A 17,832-nucleotide genomic window follows, 5' to 3' on the forward strand; every position below is an offset into this window, starting at 1 on the left:
GACACTGGGTGCAATCTCCCCCCGTGCAAGATCGAGGATTTTCCTCTTGCACGTATTTCATTTATAGATCCTTCAATGCTCAAAATTGAATACACATTGGCCTTCCGGCATAAATGACCATAGCTCATAATGAGCACTTAAGTAAGAAATGTACAGATCCCATATCCATAACAGATGCAGCCGTTAAAGCAAACAAAGAATGAAGACCAAGACTGGTCACTCGTGGACGACAACACAAAGTCCTTAAGCACAGTTAAAATGGAGATTGATGCCAAAGCAAAGCTTATTAAAGATGATTCATCTCCATCGGACATAACCTCAGAAGAGCTTAAAGCAAATCAGGCATCAAGAAGTGCAGATCAAACAGAGCAAAGAGCAACCACAAAAGCTATCGAGCAGAGAATGCCACCAAGACAAGAAATAAAGAAGATCAAAACTACAGATACCCAAGAAGCAATAGGAAATCCAAAGATCCAGACATTGCCAACAAAATCAGTTGTTGAAAGTCAGTTGGAAAACAGAGTCTCAGGCCACCCTCCATAGAGACACATTTAGATCAAGATGAGACCGTGACAAAAGCAGGAAAAAAATCTTCCATAGAACCTCCAATGAGAAAAGTTGTAGTTCTTAGCAGTACAAAAGGATCAAGTGTTAGATGCAATGCTCTATTGGATAAAGAAGCAAAGTGCAATACGATTGTAGAGAACAGCCAAAGGATCCTCCAATCACTCCATGCAAACATGATAGAAAAACGATGCTAGGTATGCATATAGGTAAAGAAGGCATGGTTGTTATTCTTAGCATCCAGAAGCATGAAGAGCAGATAAAGTTTCAAGTAAAGCCTTCAAAATACATGCATGCAAATGTCATCCTTGGACATCGGTGGTTAGACCAACACAAGGCCTGCAGAGAAGATACAATGTTGATACTCTCTTTCCCAAGTGTTAGCAAGAAACAAATACAGATGCCATTAATGCTAGATTCAGAGTTGTAAAGTCACAAGAATCAACAAAAACTCTTGCAGACAAAGGTAAATCCAAAGTGGCCTTCCATGGATTAGCACAAAAGGTGGGGCAGCATATGCCTCTACATCAAAGAACCCTCGTGGATCATATACTTCTAGCAAGTCAGACTTTCAAAACTTCAAGTCAATTGCTAACCCAGTTAAAACCTCTAGGAAGAAACCCAGAAAAACAAAGATATTTCAGCCAAAGTACTCAAGGAAGCAAAAGATAGTCAAGAAAGTGTTTGTTTCGAGCAGTTTAGTCAAAGTCAATGATCCAATTTGGATTAAAGACAGGAAATCAACAAAGAAAAACAAACTCATGGGATGGATAGCATCATGATGGAGCTTAAAGGAACAGGATTACTATAGAGGTAACAAACAGATATGGATACCAAAACCTCAGGTAAGGGCATATGAATTAACTTCAAGTCTCTCCCAAGAAAAAAGGCCCACAAGGTATCAACCTTGACAATATCTTAGGATACCTAAGAAGCAGATATACAACAAAACAACATCAAAAGATGCTAAAGTCTACCACAACTCTCAAGAGGATACAGAACAAAGACAAATCTCAAAGAATCTTCCTCTTAGACAAGGATTCTACACATGTATTATACAAAGATTTGGCTACCATTCAACCGCAAGCCAACTGCAACTACACCATACCTGCATGAAGATCTCAAGAACTCAACAAGACCTAGAGAGAAGCAAAGTCAACAAAGGAGATACAAAGATCATCAAGAGATTTAGTTTCCTACGTCTTCCAATGCTCTTAGTCAAAACCCAAATGTCGATAGTCAATAGAGGCCTACAACAACCTCAAATACTCCTATCAACATGCCTAATTGGAGAATCAAATAGATAATGAAGTCTCCACAGTCAAAGAAGGACAACCCAACCAACGCGAATGTAGATTCAAACATGATCAAATAGGTGTGACAAAAGAAACCTTCAATGCCAACTTTGTAATGAAATTGGCCTATTTAATTTGAGAGTAGCGGAAATTAATGAGAATACTTTTGAGAAATGATTTTGTGAGCATAGCGGGTGAACATAGTTGAAGATAGCAACATAATCATAGCAATTAGTTAACTTGGCATGAACAATACTTTTGCAAGAGAGAGAATTTAGAGAACAAGACAACAATTGAGGACCGGATTTATGTGGAGCCGGTCCCCCCTCCAATAGGCATTTGTATTATGATTTCTCCCATTAAGAGAGACTTGTTACGATACAATCTTTGTGTTCCTTGTGACCTAGGTGATGCAATGAAGATGGAAAGCTTCATGCATCACAAACATAACATAAACTTGAAGAAAGCTTTAACTATCCCAAGCCTCAGTCCCAAGACCTCAAACACCTTCGAAGGTGGAGAGAGCTAGCAGGGAATGATGGTAGGGAAGAGGAAGAAGAAACATTTTGTAGGAGAAAGAATTAGTTCCTCACTTATCATAACTCTTGTTGCTAGCATACATAATAGCATAGTAATGAAGAAGAAGGAGATGGCAAGCTTAAGCATTGAAGCATGGCTCTTGGTTGGATTTGCACTCTATATCCAAGAGTGTTGGTGTAGGCTCTCAACCTCTACTTGCTTGGAGAAGGAGAGGGAGCTCTTGCACTTTGCATAGCACACAATGAGAGTGTTTGTGAGTGTGTGTGGGTGAGTATACCCCCTAAGCAACCCCCTAGCTTGCTTGGGTCGACCCCCCCTTGTAGCTCATGCTTGAAGCTCATTGGACCCCTCCAGGCCTAGCCAATCACAAGCAGGAGGCATTACAAGTAGCAAGGGTAGCCTTGAGACAAGTGTCCCCCTTTTCCCTTTGAGAGAGAGGGCTAGATAAATGCTAAATCAATTAATTAAATCTCCTAAATTATTATTGGACCCCTTGGGTGGCCAACCAATAGGCTTCAGGCACACCATGAGGGCAACATGAGGAGGAACTTGACAAGTGTCCCTTTTGCTTTCTTTGTACCATGCATTCCTTGTGTGAGTGTGTGGGTGTTCTCTCTCATCCACCCTCATGTAGGGCTCGCCCCCTCCTTGTAGGGATTGAATCTTTGAATTTTTGACACCTCAACCCCTCATAGGCCCAGTTCCCACCACAAGCTTGGCTCATAAGCACTTTAAGCTTGGGGTGGGTTCTCACCTCAAGTGCAACCCTAGCATCTCAAGCATGTCAAGCACCTCAAGCATCTCAATAGTTAAGCACCTCAAGCATCTCAAGCACCTCAATCATCAAGCACCTCAAGCACCTTAGTCATCAAGCATGACAAGCACGACAAGCACCTAGAGCTGGGTCGGGTTCCCACGCCTCAAGCTCAGCCCTAGCTTACCTAAGGTCAAAGGCCTTTTACGCACATTATTGGAGGTCTTCAATGAAGCTAACCCTAAGGTCTTATGCTCCATTTGTTAGCCTTGCTCTTTGATAGACCATCTCTCATTTGGGCCCCTTTACCATTGGCCCCGTGTTGAGATAGATCTATAAGCACATGTCTATATCTTAACACTTGTTCCCGTTTATTCTCCCACATTAAGTGATCAATTTAATATGAGAAAATCATTTGGGTTGGTTAGATATTAGAGATTAGATTTTATGACAAACTTGGTCCTTCTCACTAATCCTCTTTTTGAGGATTGAAGCTTGCTTTTACCTGAAGAAATGTTTGTAGTAAGCATAAGAATATAGAAAGTAAAGTTGCCAGGGTGCAAAAAACACTTTTTGGCATAGTCAGAGTCGAGTTGCTGAGCCATAAAATGAGCAAAGCATTATTCCCAAAGCTTCAAGTCGTAATAAACTATGTGCTAAGAGTCATAGTTAATAGGCTTACGCTCAAGCTGGAACAGTTCAGCATATCTAATTTATGTTGCTCATGTTGGATGAGATGAGCATAAGAGTCCAAGTCTATTAACTTATAATTGGTGGAGTCTGGCAGAGCAACACTCACGCACAATGCACAGTAAGATGAGAACACATATCCTCGACAACGAAAACCATTCTTAAAGGGGTGCCATCTTGCAAAGCCATGTCATATGCTTTTATAGCTACACTATCTTTCTGAAGAACCCTCAAAAATCTTTCTTGCACAGCATATCATTTCCCATGCATTTCTATGAATGCATATAGGATGTCCCATCATTGGACATATGTATTAGACACTCTTTTTTTCTTCCACCTATGCACCTTGAGTGGACTACAACAGGCAAACCAATGTTCCATCATACTACCTCTCATATTTGCTAGCTTTTTAATTCCATATCTATCAGCAAATAATCCCTTCAGTACCTTATTAATATTTCCCATTCTAATCAATACTTCATAATGCACTTATCCCAAAGGCATTTTTTTCCCACCGCGTTTTTGCCTTTGGTCATCCAGGTATTAGACCCTAATTTAGATCCTCATTGTTCTACTTCTCTTGTACATACTCATAATAAATAAACAGCAGCCTCATCATTATGATGTCACAATGGACAAATGCGACATCATCTCTCACACCAATGAAGATGCTACATCAAAATAAACCTCATCAAAAAATTCAACGATAAATGAAGAGCCCATCAACAACCAAGCAAAACCTTCCATTGCCTCCATGGACACTTCTCAACAGTGCCCGAGGATGGGCACTAAAATCACAAGGGGGGAATGTTAACTAAGTCGATGTCAATTAACAGAACCTGCTAAAGATCAAAGCCTTATGAATGCACATCAAAGATGAATATGAAGAAGCAGTAAAGATTGGAGTTACACATTTTTCCAAAATGGCCATGTATTGTAATTTCCTGATCTATTTAGCCATTGTGATAATTGTAACGTGTTACGGGCTCAATAAGAGTTCCAAGATGTAAAAGAATAGGTCAGTTAATGTACCTAGGTTGCAGATACAGTAAGTTGTGGAACCTCAAAGGTCTTGGACGCCAGACATTACACATTTTAGACCTTGGCTAAGGTATAAAACCCAACTTTGTACAGTTTTGATTAAGTTTTTGGATAAGAAATACACAGCGTGAGCTAACGGCGCTCACTTCTCTTCTTCTCATGCTTCCATCTCCTTTGTCAGTTGTCACATTGCAGTGTCGTCTATTGCGTTGCAACCACTGGTAAGCTCTATGCATTTGTTACCATATACATGTGGTAGTGATGTGTGTGAACACACTAGGACCGCCGGGGCATTTTTTCCCTCTTTAGGAGGTTTTTTCCCCCGAGCATTGTACATACGCCTGTCACTCTAGGGCTATCTATCTTTCCATTCCACTTTAAGTAACACACTCTCTATTGTGTGCCTTGAGCTTCCTATCAGAGCAGGTTGCATCCTCCCGGGCTTAGTCGCCAACTGCTCCAGCACACACCTGCTCACTTTCTCCGATTTTAGTGAGGTGGGGCGAGCGTTTGCAGGTCGACAAATATTTTGGGTGGCTCGTCGAGCTCAGTCTGCTCAGATTTTTTATTCAGACTCATTTCGGCCTCCGTTTCCACTACAGGCAGTTTCGTCATTTTGTGCAGAATTTTAGTCAGTGCCGTTTTCTGCATAACAAGTGCCTTACAGTCTTCTACGGTTTGTGCTATATAGCACGTGTTGTTCCCGCTCCGTTTCTCCTATTTTCGGGCAGTTTTCACATCAGGTGCAACATTTACAATGGCTGACAACAACAACACAGATGTGTTCAAGATATTTGCTGTTGAGGACAGGTTGGATGGGGACAATTACCCTATGTGGGCTTATATGATGCAACACGTTCTTGCGTCAAAGGGCGTCTGGAATATTGTGCAGGGCATTGATATACGTCCTAGTTCTGAGGATGCAAGCGATGTTGAGGATGTTGCAGGTGTTGTTGCAAGGAATGCTGCTATTAGAGTTGTTTTTCCTACGGCAGAACAAGCTCGTTGGGATGTAAAGGATGCGCAGGCTCATGCATTGATTGCGTTGTCTATGAAGCGCACCATTGTTCCTTACATCCATTCAGCAAAATCTGCAAAACAGGCTTGGGATATTTTGGCTAGTCTTTATGCAAGTCGCAATGAGGCTAAAATTGCTCTGCTACGTAAAGAGTTGGAGTCGAAGATTATGCATGAGGAAGATGATATGGACACTTTCCTTGCTAGTGTCAAGGATATCAATGAGCAACTCATTTCTGCAGGTGAAGTCATTTCAGACAGTTCCCTAGTGCAGACTGTTCTAGATGCCTTACCAGATTCCTACCAGACTTTTTCTAGTACTTGGAGACTTATGACCCAAGGAAATCCAAAAGTTGTCAAGTTTGATGCATTATGCACATTGCTGTTGCAAGAGTCACTTTCCAGAAAAAAAAAGACTAGACAGCGTGCAGTTGAACAGGCTTTTATTGCTTCTCAAAGAAAGGGTGGTAACAGCAATGCAACCACTTCTTATGGTTCTGCTGCGAGTGGCAAAACTTCTGTTCCTAATGCTTCTGCTAGTAGCACATTGTCTGGCAATTCTGGTGATAAGGGCAAAAAGAAGATGCGTTGCCATTATTGTAAAGCTAATGATCACTTGATCAAGTTGTGTACTAAGTTGAAGGCCAAAGAGGCTAAGAAGAAAGAGGGTGGTTCCATTGCAAATGCTAGTTCCACTACAAATGCAGCCATTGTTGAGTCTTCTGTGAAAGGAGACTCTGTTGCTGATGTTGATGCAGAATGGGATTTTAGTGCAAAGTGCACTTACAATCCTGTTGTCCATGATGCATGCTTGTCAGTTGCTGCAGATTCACATGTGTGGTACTTCGACAGTGGTGCTACAAAGCACGTTACCTCACATCGTGAATTGTTCACCTCTCTCGAGTCTGTCCCTCATGGGAATTCAGTCACTTGTGCCAACAATGTCTCTTATCCGGTTCAAGGAGTTGGAAAGATTGTGCTTACTACTGCAAATGGCAGTTCCTTCACACTTATTGATGCAATTTATGTACCTGGGATCAAGAAGAATCTCTTGTCTGTATCCGCACTTGCTAGACTTGGACTTGTAGTCATATTTGTGGATGACAGATGTACAGTTTATGATCTCAGTTTTTGTGATGAAATTGTTGCATCTGGCCTTCTGTGTCGTGGGCTGTATAAGCTCACTTTGTATGACAAGTGTGGAAAAAATTTTGCAAATGCTGTTGCAGATTCAAGGGCTATTTCAGATGCAAAACTTTGGCATGCACGTTTTGGTCATCTGAATTTTGCCAGTTTGCTGCGTTTGCAGAAATCTGATATGGTTGCTTCTTTTCCGCCTCTTGAAGCACCTGTCAAACATGTTTGTGAAGGCTGTATTTTGGGTAAGATGCAGCGTTCTAAGTTTCCAAAGGATGGTTGAGTTTGGGCCACATGCAGGTTGCAGCTTGTGCATAGTGATGTCTATGGGCCCATGCAAACTCCGTCCTTGGGCAATTACCTTTACGTGACTTTCATTGATGATTACTCTAGGTATGCATGGGTGTTTCCGCTTAAAGCGAAGTCCGAAGTTTTTCTGTGCTTCAAACAATTTCTGGCTATGGCTGAAAATCTCTCGAAATGTACTATGGGCACTCTCCGTTCCGATCGAGGGGGGGAGTATATGTCTCATGAATTTAATGCATTTCTGGCCAGTCGTGGGATAAAACACCATTATATAGTACCTTATACACCTCAGCAAAATGGTGTTGCTGAGAGAAAAAACAGGTCACTAACGAAAATGGCATGATGTATGGTCAAAAGTCAAGCTTTTCCGCATTCTTTTTAGCTTGAGGCCATCATGTGTGCCACTTATGTACTTAACAAGTGTCCTACGAAAGCTTTGAGTCTATTACTCCATATGAAGCATGGCATGATAAAAAGCCTTCTATTGAGCACATGCGTGTTTTTGGCTGTTTGGCATATGCTTTGGTGCCACAAACACAACGTAGAAAATTGGATGATAAGGCTGTCAAATGTATTTTTGTTGGTTATAGTGCTGAAAGCAAAGGTTACAGGTTGTATCATCTGCAAAAAAAGTGTATTCTGGTTTCACGGGATGTGGTATTTGTGGAAGATTCTGTTCAGCCCTTGCTGTCATGTACTAGAGACAGTAATGTAAGCTCATAGGACATTTATGACACTTTGTTGCCTCTTTTCAGTGGTGGAAATACGAATGTAATTTCCAATGAGGCAAAAGTACAGCCTATGGGGGTTTTTGAAAATGTTACAGATCAGCCTATTACTGATGCAGATGTACATGATGTACTTGATGAGGAAAGGGCTGAAAATGAGCAGGCTAGAGATATGCCAAAATGGCTGGTGCACACTTTGCGTCACAGTAAATTGGATGCACCTTTGTCTAGTCGTACTTGTTCAGGCTCTTGCCATGCATCTTATGCATCAGATTGTTATGCTTTGGCTATGTCTAGCTTACATGATGTTGAGGAGCCTCTGTCTTTTGATGAAGCACAGAATTCAAAAAATTGGATGGCTGCCATGCAATCAAAATATGATGCACTTATAGAAAATGACACATGGACTTTATGTGATTTGCCTCCTCACAAAAAGGCCATTGGTACGAAGTGGGTTTACAAGTTGAAACGCAAGCCGGATGGTGAGATCGATCGCCATAAGGCTCGACTTGTTGCAAAGGGTTATGCACAGCAAAAAGGCATAGATTATGAAGAGACTTTTGCTCCCACTTGTCGTATGACTACTGTGCGTTTTCTATGTGCATTGGCATCTCATTTTGGTTGGGATGTACATCAATCAGACATTGTTACTGCTTTCTTGAATGGTGATATATTTGATGAAGTTTATGTAACGCAACCTCACGGTTTTGTTATAAAAGGACAAGAGGACAAAGTGTGCATATATAAGAAGGCTTTGTATGGGTTGAAGCAATCTCCTCGTGCTTGGTATGAGAAAGCTGACACTCATTTGGTTAAACGAGGCTTTCATAACAGTCCAACAGAAAGCACATTGTATGTAAAGCGTGAGGGTGATTTACTTCTCATTGTGGTTCTTTATGTCGATGATTTGCTGATCACTAGACCAAATGAGAGACATATTGCTGAATTTAAGGCTGATTTGAATGCTACTTTCAAGATGAAAGATTTGGGGCTGTTGCATCATTACTTCGGTATACAGTTTAAGCAATGTGATGGTGGTATTGCCTTCTGTCAGAAAAGTTACATAGAGACATTGCTATGTAAGTTTGGACTTGAGGATTGCAAATCTATTGCCACTCCCATGGAAACAGGTTTGAAGTTGAGTCTACATGATGCTAGCAATCCTACTGATGTCACTCTTTACCAAACTGCTGTTGGATGCCTCATTTTTGTATGCAACACGAGGCCAGATATTCACTTTGCAATCTCACAGGTCAGCAGATTTATGCATAGCCCAGGGTCTAAGCATTGGCAGGCTGTGAAGAGGATTTTCCGCTACCTTAGTGGTACTTTACATCTTGGCTTGTTTTATCCCAAGGGGGGATCATTGCCGCCAGACTTACATGCTTTTTCGGACTCAGATTGGGCTGGTTGTTTTGACACGCGAGTGTCCACAAGTGGTTTTTGTTTCATGCTTGGTAGTTCATGTATATCATGGTTGAGCAAGAAGCAACCTACTGTGGCCACTTCGAGTTGTGAGGTTGAGTACAGGGCAGTCTTCACAGCTACGGTTGAGTGTGTATGGCTGAGACGCCTTATGGCTGATTGGGTGTTGGACAAGACACTGCCAACACTATCTACACTGATAGTCAGAGCGCATTGGCAGTTGCAAGGAACCGAGTTTTTCATGCTCGCACAAAGCACATTGAGGTGCATTACCACTATGTCAGGGAGAGGCTCTCAGCAGGAGAGATCAGCTTGGCTTATGTGCCAACACAAGACAACCTTGCATATCTTTTCACAAAGGCATTGTCTCGTGAGAAGCTTGAAGCTTTCCGCAAAGCTTTGGGCTTACTCCTCTTTGTGGACTGATCATGTCCTCAGGGCATGGCACTTCCCTTTACTCAAGGGCCAGCTCTCGTTCACCGCATCACTCCAGGGGGGATTTGTTACCATATACATATGGTAGTGATGTGTGTGAACACACTAGGACCGCCGGGGCACTTTTTCCCTCTTTAGGAGGTTTTTTCCCCCGAGCATTGTACATACGTCCGTCACTCTAGGGCTATCTGTCTTTCCATTGCACACTAAGTAACACGCTCTCTATTGTGTGCCCCGAGCTTCCTTCGTCTTCTCCAAGCTATGTGCGTTTCTCTGCAACCCTAACTCCAACAGCATTGACATAAACATCCATGGTAAATCGTAGCTTTTGGCGTCGCCAATCCGCGGCCTAATTTCATCATAAGTAGGAATTTAAGCTAGGAAATCATAAAGTAAGCATAGGCGGGGTATTGGGCATCATTCCTAAGCATTTGATGCATTCGGGGTCAGAAACAACTAAGTCAAAATCTCACTGTTGTTAATAATCACGTTTTTTGCACTTCATCAAAAGTGAGATTTGAGACCATAAGCATGTGTGCTTAGGTCTTATATACTTGTCCCAGAAGTTTTGTAACATTCGGATGTCGTTTGATGTTGTAATGGTCATGTTTTGTTTGTCGATTAGTGATTAGCTTTTGATGACTTAAGTAATTTGAGTGTAGCTTGAGTTAGATGCGAGTTGTCTGTTGTTTTCCAAGAGATTGACACCCTCTTGTAGCCTCTATGCACTAGTCGAGTCAGCTTCGTCCCATGGATTGAAAATTATGTTCGTGGTTCTCGCTATGTCTGCAATAAGATAAGAGTGAGTTTAGGAAACCCATCCACAGGCTAGTTGTTCCCATCCAGTTTATCTTCAGGAGACAACATGCAAAAAACATCATTGTTGTTAGCGATGGTGGGTGACAACACCAAATGCAAAACTTGCCTTTGTAGAGGAAAATCTGCACAAAAGTAACTTGCACTATATAACACAACCCACATAAGACAACAAAGTGCTTGTTTTGCAAAAATCTTCAATATACACAAAAGGTTGAAATTGCCTACATAGGACTGCTAGTGGGCATCATCAGCCCAAATCAAAATTTTGAGGATACCTAGCTAAAAGAGGTGTCCCAAAGGTCATGTCGCCCTATGAATGCTTACCAAAAATCACCTCCGTATGAGAATCTGAGCCAAGAAGTTGCTGTTGACGTTGCCCCAGATATGTAGAAGCCGATTTTGATATCAATTCTTAGAAATATGGTTGTTGTAGAAAAACACACAAATTTGGAGAACATAAAGATCACACAACAAAGGAAATAGTATTAGAGGGATCCCCCATAGACCCCTTAAAGGACTTTCAAGTTTCAGGGCCCTTGAAAATAATATGAGGGTCCCCACATGATCCCACTTAATCGTTTTTCAAACGTTGGAGATAGGATGGGAGAAAATCTATAGTAAGGCGTTATACACTTGTGACCTTTTGGTATCCCATAGAAAGGGTGATCTTTTAATGTGGGGGTTGGTTTAGACACCCCTACCTAAAATGTAGCAGTCACCCCCAATTTACCCCTATTTCTTCAAATGAGGATGGCACAAAAGTAAAGAAGCTTCTAGGACACCTGCCTACATTCTCGAGGGCCTTCTACAAACACCCTTTAGAGGGTTTACGAGGGAGACTTCTTACTAAGTGCACTAATACAAAGATAAGGCTTGACCTAAAGTGATGGGCATATAAACAAGTTGGGGATACAAAACCTCATAGCGAGTAAAAAGGTTGGCCTGGTGGTCGTATCATGTGTCCTCAAAGTATAGATAGAATGAACAAGCTTCATGTTGGGGTGCCCTTGTCTCTCGTTGTATTGATCACTAGATTTACTCCAATAGCAGTACGGCCACGGAGCTTTGGGTGTTTTCAATGGATGCAAAGTGAGGGCTTCCCTCAAAAACCTTGAAGGCATGTAGCCTTAGGGAAAAAGCTAACTTAGGCAAAGAAACTCATGAGATGAGATTGCTAGCCAATGGCTTCGAGCAATAGTATGAACAAAGATCGAGAATACTCACAAAGTATTCCAATCGATTTTCATGATCTTGAGCGTTCTCATTTCTCATTATATGAGCAATTTATAATCCACAACCCATAAGCGCATATAGTGTACACCTTGTCAAGTTTTGTAGGTTGTCTCACTCTTATTGGCCAAGAAGGCCATAGGGGAGTGGTAGAGAAAACTTGCAATTCCCATTTGCACCTCTCACCATCCAATGGTCAACATCACATTAACTTGATTTTTGACATTTCAAGTCATTGAAAAAAATTAACACCATATAATTTTAAAAGTTGATTGATTGTTGACATATCAAATCGTTTAAACAAGGTGAAAAAACACTATAGCCTACATAAAGCTATTGAGAAGAATTTCATAATAAGAGGCTTCTTTGTGACATTGACAACCAACGTGAGGGTTCTATGCAAAGGATGAGAGTGTGGCGGAGAGAGGCCTCCGTTGTGGGGTTGCCTCGTGTGGGTTTTTGGGGGGGGTTGGGGGGGGGCGCCCTCGGGCCTCTGGCTAGGCAGCTCTTGTGCCACTCCAACGAAGCTTCATACCCTCCTTTTTTGGACTAAAGGCACCTCAGGGGCCTCCTACCTTGTGTAGGGAACCATTTTCTCTCGCCGGTGGGTGCAAGATTAAGGGTTTCAGATGAAGCTTACGTAAGAAGGGGACCGGGAGGGGCAAGCAAAGCTGAAAAAGTTTGGGGGCTTCTATCTCCTTTGCTGCATGTTCCCTTTTGTTGGTATGCAATGTTAAATGCTATTACACACACACACACACACACACACACACACACACACATATATATATATATGTGTGTGTGTGTGTGTGTGTGTGAGAGAGAGAGAGAGAGAAAGAACCTTACAAATGTGTTGGCAATCATGTGCATCTCTCTCTCTCTCTCTCTCTCTCTCTCTCTCGCTCCATTAACATGTCAAATGTGTTCTAATAATCGCTCGATTTATTACAACGAAAATTGTTGCCTTCTTGAGGCCATCATAAAGTCTTCACCTTGTTAAACACTCATATGTTAAGGCTGGATACACAAAAAAAGCTACCTATTTGGATGGACTGGCCACAACCCCTTATACACCAGCGGCTACATGTTTTTTTAAAATTTAATGAACAAGAGCGCTTTTGCAACAAAATGAGGTAGCGTATTGGTTTAACGTTGCGTCGTCTCACAGGTGGCCCATGATTCAACACCCACCTAGGTATGGCCGGCCATCACTCTCGGCTGCCCTGCGGATGGACACTCCACCATGTGGGTTCCATGTCAACTTGCACACTATTGCCCAAACTATGGGCACGTTCAAACGAGCAGCCACCGACATCGCCAGTAGTTTAGGGCTACCTCCGCCTAGTCTGTTCACACGGCTTGATGGAACTACGCAATCAAGTAGAAATGTAGGAGGTCTTGCAGCCAATGAAATATGTCAGGTCTGGCTGACAGCATAGATGTGGGAGTTCAACCCTGCTCACCCACGTTTTGCGTTGCAAAAGTGTACGGCAGTGCACTTTTCCAATAGAGATTGCCAATTTGCCACCGCCCCTTCTGAACCCAGCGATGTGTAAGCGCCTTAGGCTATGGTCACGCGAGGCTTAGTTGCGCCCAAACTATCTGACAAGTTGCAGCTTTTCACCGGCATAGTTTTGCAACTATGCCTTTTCAAGCATAGCTACAAAACTAAGCGGTTCCACTTCCGGTCACTGCCCTGCTTCTCTCTCCTTATGCGTCCGGTTCTTCCTCTCTCTACCTGTTGCTCCCGGTTCTTGCTCTGAGCGCCTGTCAGCAGTTTTCGATAACTAAGTGTGACGCCCCAGTTTCTGGGCGCGTCGGGGAGGGGGCCCGGCGGGGATTCTTACCCGCACGCAGCCGAGGGAACTGCTCTGATACCAAGTGTGACGCCCCAGTTTCTGGGTGCGTCGGGGAGGGGGCCCGGCGGGGATTCTTACCCGCACGCAGCCGAGGGAGTGCTCTGTCTTCAAGGGGCCCGTCGGGGATTCATACCCGCACGCGGCCGAGGGACTTCCACTTTCAAGGGCCCGGCGGGGATTTATACCCGCGCGCAGCCAAGGGACCAAGGTGTTGCTTCAAGGGGTCCTGGCACGGACGGCACCGGCTCAGGAGGGCCCGGCTCGGACGGTACCGGCTCGGGTCAAGTTGCCTTCTCGGGGGCCCGGCTCGGACGGGGCCGGCTCGGGCGTGGTTGCGTTCCATGGGTCGACGGCAGTTTGTGTTTCGCGGGTCTTCGCGGGTCTCGCGTCTCGGGTCCCTAGCCCCACGTAGCCTCAGGCTCCGCCGCACCGCCGACGGGTCATAGCGTGCCCCGGGGAACCTTGCGTGGAGTCCCCACGGTGCGCGAGTGCGTGGAGTGAGGCTAACGTGCCTAGGTGGGGGTCCCCTCCCGTGGCCGGTCTTCGGGAGGCTCATACCCCTTATACTAAGCCTCGCGTGACCATAGCCTTATTACCCTTGGGTGTACTTTTTGTATGAAGCGTCACCCACCCTGTCGGCGAAGGGGCTCGCGCGCTTCATGTCATTGGGCATTTGGTGTAGCGCAGCTTCTGAGTTGCAGCCATATCTCCTGTTTTGAAGCTTTTCGGCCCATCTGCGTCGCACAATCTCTGCTACGCGCCATGTCTTCAGGGAGCGTAGCAGATTCCAAAAATGACGAGTACAACCGCGCGATGCAGCGTCAGATGCGAAGCCCCTACGAATATCATCATGATCTTGGTGGGTTTTTGCCTTCTCAGATGTGCGTGTGAGGGCAGAAGGCTGATGCATTTTGCAGAGAATCCATCCTTTCGCTTGTAATTTTCCAGAGCTTTTGCCATTCAGTTTCAGGTTGATCTGAAAACTTTCTTGTAAGCCTGAGGCTTGCAACTGGCACATCTTCAAGCCATTCAAAAAAATGTGTGTGCACAAACATTTTTTCTTTGAATTTCTCTTCAGTTTTTGGGGTGCTAAACCGTGTTTTTAGCTCCTTGATCTGCCAGGAATATATTTCACCCGAATCATCGATGGCTTAATCGTCGGATCACAGCCACAAACACCAGACGATGTAGATAAAATTTACAAAGATGAAGGTGTGAGGGCTATTCTGAATCTACAAGAAGACAAGGACATTAAATATTGGAAAATCGATTTTGATGCAATCACCAAGCGGTGCAGCGAGCTTGGCATCCAATACATGAGGGCACCGGTAGGCTATTTCATAGCAGTTCACTATGTATTGAAGTTTTCGACACTTGTTTTCAAGGTGTAAGGCTCGCTATGGGAAGAATTTGCAACTTTGGCATTTTTGTGCCAAACAGGCCAGAGATTTTGATCCGAGTTCATTGAGAACCGAGCTTCCGAAGGCTGTTTGCTTATTGGATGGAGCCATTTCTCAAGGGAAGACCGTCTACGTTCAGTGCTCTGCCGGGCTTGGTCGTGCCCCTGGCGTAGCTATCGCTTACCTTTACTGGTTCAATGGAATGAATGTAGGTTTCTTCTCAACATCCAGGCCAGGGTTTTGACATCCAAGTTTTGATTTTAAGGGTCGAGCATAGGAAGTCAAATGACAAGATTAATGGCTTGTAATTAGTTGGATGGTGCTTACAATTTCTTGACCTCCAAAAGACCGTGTGGCCCCAATAAAGAAGCTATAAGAGGAGCTACCTATGATCTTGCAAAGAATGATGCCGGAAAAGAGCCTTTTGAGAAGTTACCTGAGTGTGCATTTGCGGATGTGTCATCTTCGGAAAGGCAACTAATTCAAGAAAGAGTTCGTAGTCTGCAATGATGTTTCTCGGCCAATCAGAGGTAAGATTAATATAGAATAGGGATGCCAATGTTTCTGAGATGTCAATTTTCTAAGTATTGGCACTTTTCGAGCCCCTTCTTTGTGGGTTTTGGGAGAGAAATATATGTATAGTATTATCATTGGTTATGGGAGAGGAAAGCTTGGATAGGTGAGAGAGAATTGGTTAATCATGGTAGCCTCATCTCAGGGGAAGTGTAGAAATCTTTTTTTTTTTTTTGGGTTTTCATTTCTTTTGGGCCCTTGTTTGTGTGGGTGAGTATGGGCTTCAGCATTACACTTAGCAATATGAATCAATTTAGCAGGAAGCGAATCATCGGGGATAGATATCTTGAAGTTGCAGTTTGTTGAACATATTGAGGATGTAAATGAGCTCTCAAAACTGAGTCTGCCATAGAGGTAAACTTTGGGTCTCAGAAACTAGAATATTGTAATTTTACTTTAATACAGTATGAATAGGGTCTATAAAGGACCACTTGAAGCAACCACAGGGCCCAAATCATATCTTATCATATTGGAGTTCTAACTTCCTCAATGCCATGTGAGGGTTGATAGGCAACGCAAATGTGGCACGAACTACTTAAACCAAACCTCAATCTCAGATTGTGACCTCTTTTTACTTTGAAATTGTGTTGACATCAATAAAAATAACCATGCTCCCTAACAATTGCCTTCCACATTTAACCATTTTTTGGTTCTATTTGGCATGATGGTGGGAGGTAACGGGGCTTGGTTGTGCACTATTCCTTGGTAGTTGTTGTACTACGCACTCTCATGGAGTCCTTCATAGTTCTCTCTCTCTCTCTCTCTCTCTCTCTCTCTCTCTCTCTCTCTCTCTCTCTCTCTCTCTCTCTCTCTCTCTCTCTCTCTCTCTCACCAATGTACTCACAAATCTAAATACCAAAAAGGCTTGATGTTGGTGCATTTTTCTTTCATCTTGACAAAGGTATGCACTTCACCCTCTTTTCACATATGTAAGGTAGAACATCGAGCCACATTTGTATCCCCCACACACACACGTGTGCGCACATACACATGCACACGCACACATACATAGAGTGCGCTAAGCTATGATGACAGTGAAGCACCGACATTCAAAACATGATTCACTTTGACACCCAGTCCTTCCAATAGCTTCTTTCTAGGGGACAAGTAGGGAACACCACATTTAAAGGTTATTTGACCTTGTTTTTAACCTTGCAAGCTATTGAATAATTGTTGCAATAAGGAGTATAATACATAGTGAAATAAATACTCAACTTGGATCTTTATCTTGTTTTCAACATAATTTTTTAGCTTTTTGAAATGCTCGAATACTTTCCTTTTTGCCTTTGTGAAATAAACCCATAATACACACATATGATTGAAAAACTATCACATAGCAAGTGTAGCCTACAAGTGAAATTGTCCCTAACTTCTTAGTGTATGAAGTCAAGTGGTCTTGCTCATACTTTCCTCTCTTAGGCCAAATATACAGATGTACCATCACAATATTCCCTTGTGTTGACAACACAATATACATTGTTGTTGGCATACTCCCCTCCAAACCAATCAATTTTGCAATTCTCTTCCATTTCGCACACCCAATGACAACCATCTTGAAAATCTTTCTCAAAATACTTGTATTTCACTTGTTAGTCTCCTCTTAGTCTCCACCTCTTTTTGGCTAACAATGAACAGGCATGTGAAGGATAGTAGTAGTCACATGCTTTGACTTGCAACCATGCATAACCATGGGAATATTCCCAATATATGCTATTGGAAGCTTAGTGCCATTTGTTTTTTCTCTACTTAACCCATTTTTCTCATTCATGCCTCTCATTGGAACTAATTTTTGTGACATGTCATGGTTTAATGCTCCTAAATCACATACTTTACATCTCCCATACTTGCATCATGTGTTGCACCATTTATTACATACTACATAACAAGAGATCCTCATGCTTATGTGTACTTGATGAAGATTTATTGTTGTCCTATTGATCATGACCATAATGCCTATCACTTGGCCTCTGATAACAAGATATGCTCATGCTTATCTGTACTGAATGAAAATTTATAGAT

At 42.9% G+C, this 17,832-nt stretch overlaps 1 protein-coding gene across 2 annotated transcripts; it reads left to right on the top strand.

Annotated features, from left to right (window-relative positions):
• Window positions 1-14,483: 14,483 nt before the first annotated feature.
• Window positions 14,484-16,522, top strand: LSF2 (dual specificity protein phosphatase (DsPTP1) family protein). Of its 2 annotated transcripts, XM_086529378.1 has the most exons (5): window positions 14,484-14,699; window positions 14,963-15,168; window positions 15,281-15,448; window positions 15,553-15,770; window positions 16,074-16,522. In XM_086529378.1, exons 1-4 carry the CDS (start codon window positions 14,603-14,605, stop codon window positions 15,748-15,750), a joined length of 669 nt encoding a protein of 222 aa, XP_086385504.1. In that variant the 5' UTR covers window positions 14,484-14,602; the 3' UTR covers window positions 15,751-15,770; window positions 16,074-16,522. The 2 variants fall into 2 exon arrangements, with proteins under 2 accessions (XP_086385504.1, XP_086385502.1); XM_086529376.1 differs by having other exon boundaries at window positions 15,553-16,522.
• The last annotated feature ends 1,310 nt before the right edge of the window (window positions 16,523-17,832 follow it).

The sequence above is a fragment of the Adiantum capillus-veneris genome, chromosome 2 (assembly GCF_014529385.1).
Source record: "Adiantum capillus-veneris isolate H3 chromosome 2, ASM1452938v2, whole genome shotgun sequence".
NCBI lineage: Eukaryota > Viridiplantae > Streptophyta > Polypodiopsida > Polypodiales > Pteridaceae > Adiantum > Adiantum capillus-veneris.

What these genes read in the sequence shown, in the direction of transcription:
- LSF2 (XM_086529376.1), top strand. Translation starts at nt 14,603, where the DNA reads ATGTCTTCAGGGAGCGTAGCAGATTCCAAAAATGACGAGTACAACCGC. An exon ending in CGAATATCATCATGATCTTG is followed by an intron (nt 14,700 to 14,962) that starts GTGGGTTTTTGC and finishes TTGATCTGCCAG; the next exon opens with GAATATATTTCACCCGAATC. An exon ending in TCCAATACATGAGGGCACCG is followed by an intron (nt 15,169 to 15,280) that starts GTAGGCTATTTC and finishes TGTGCCAAACAG; the next exon opens with GCCAGAGATTTTGATCCGAG.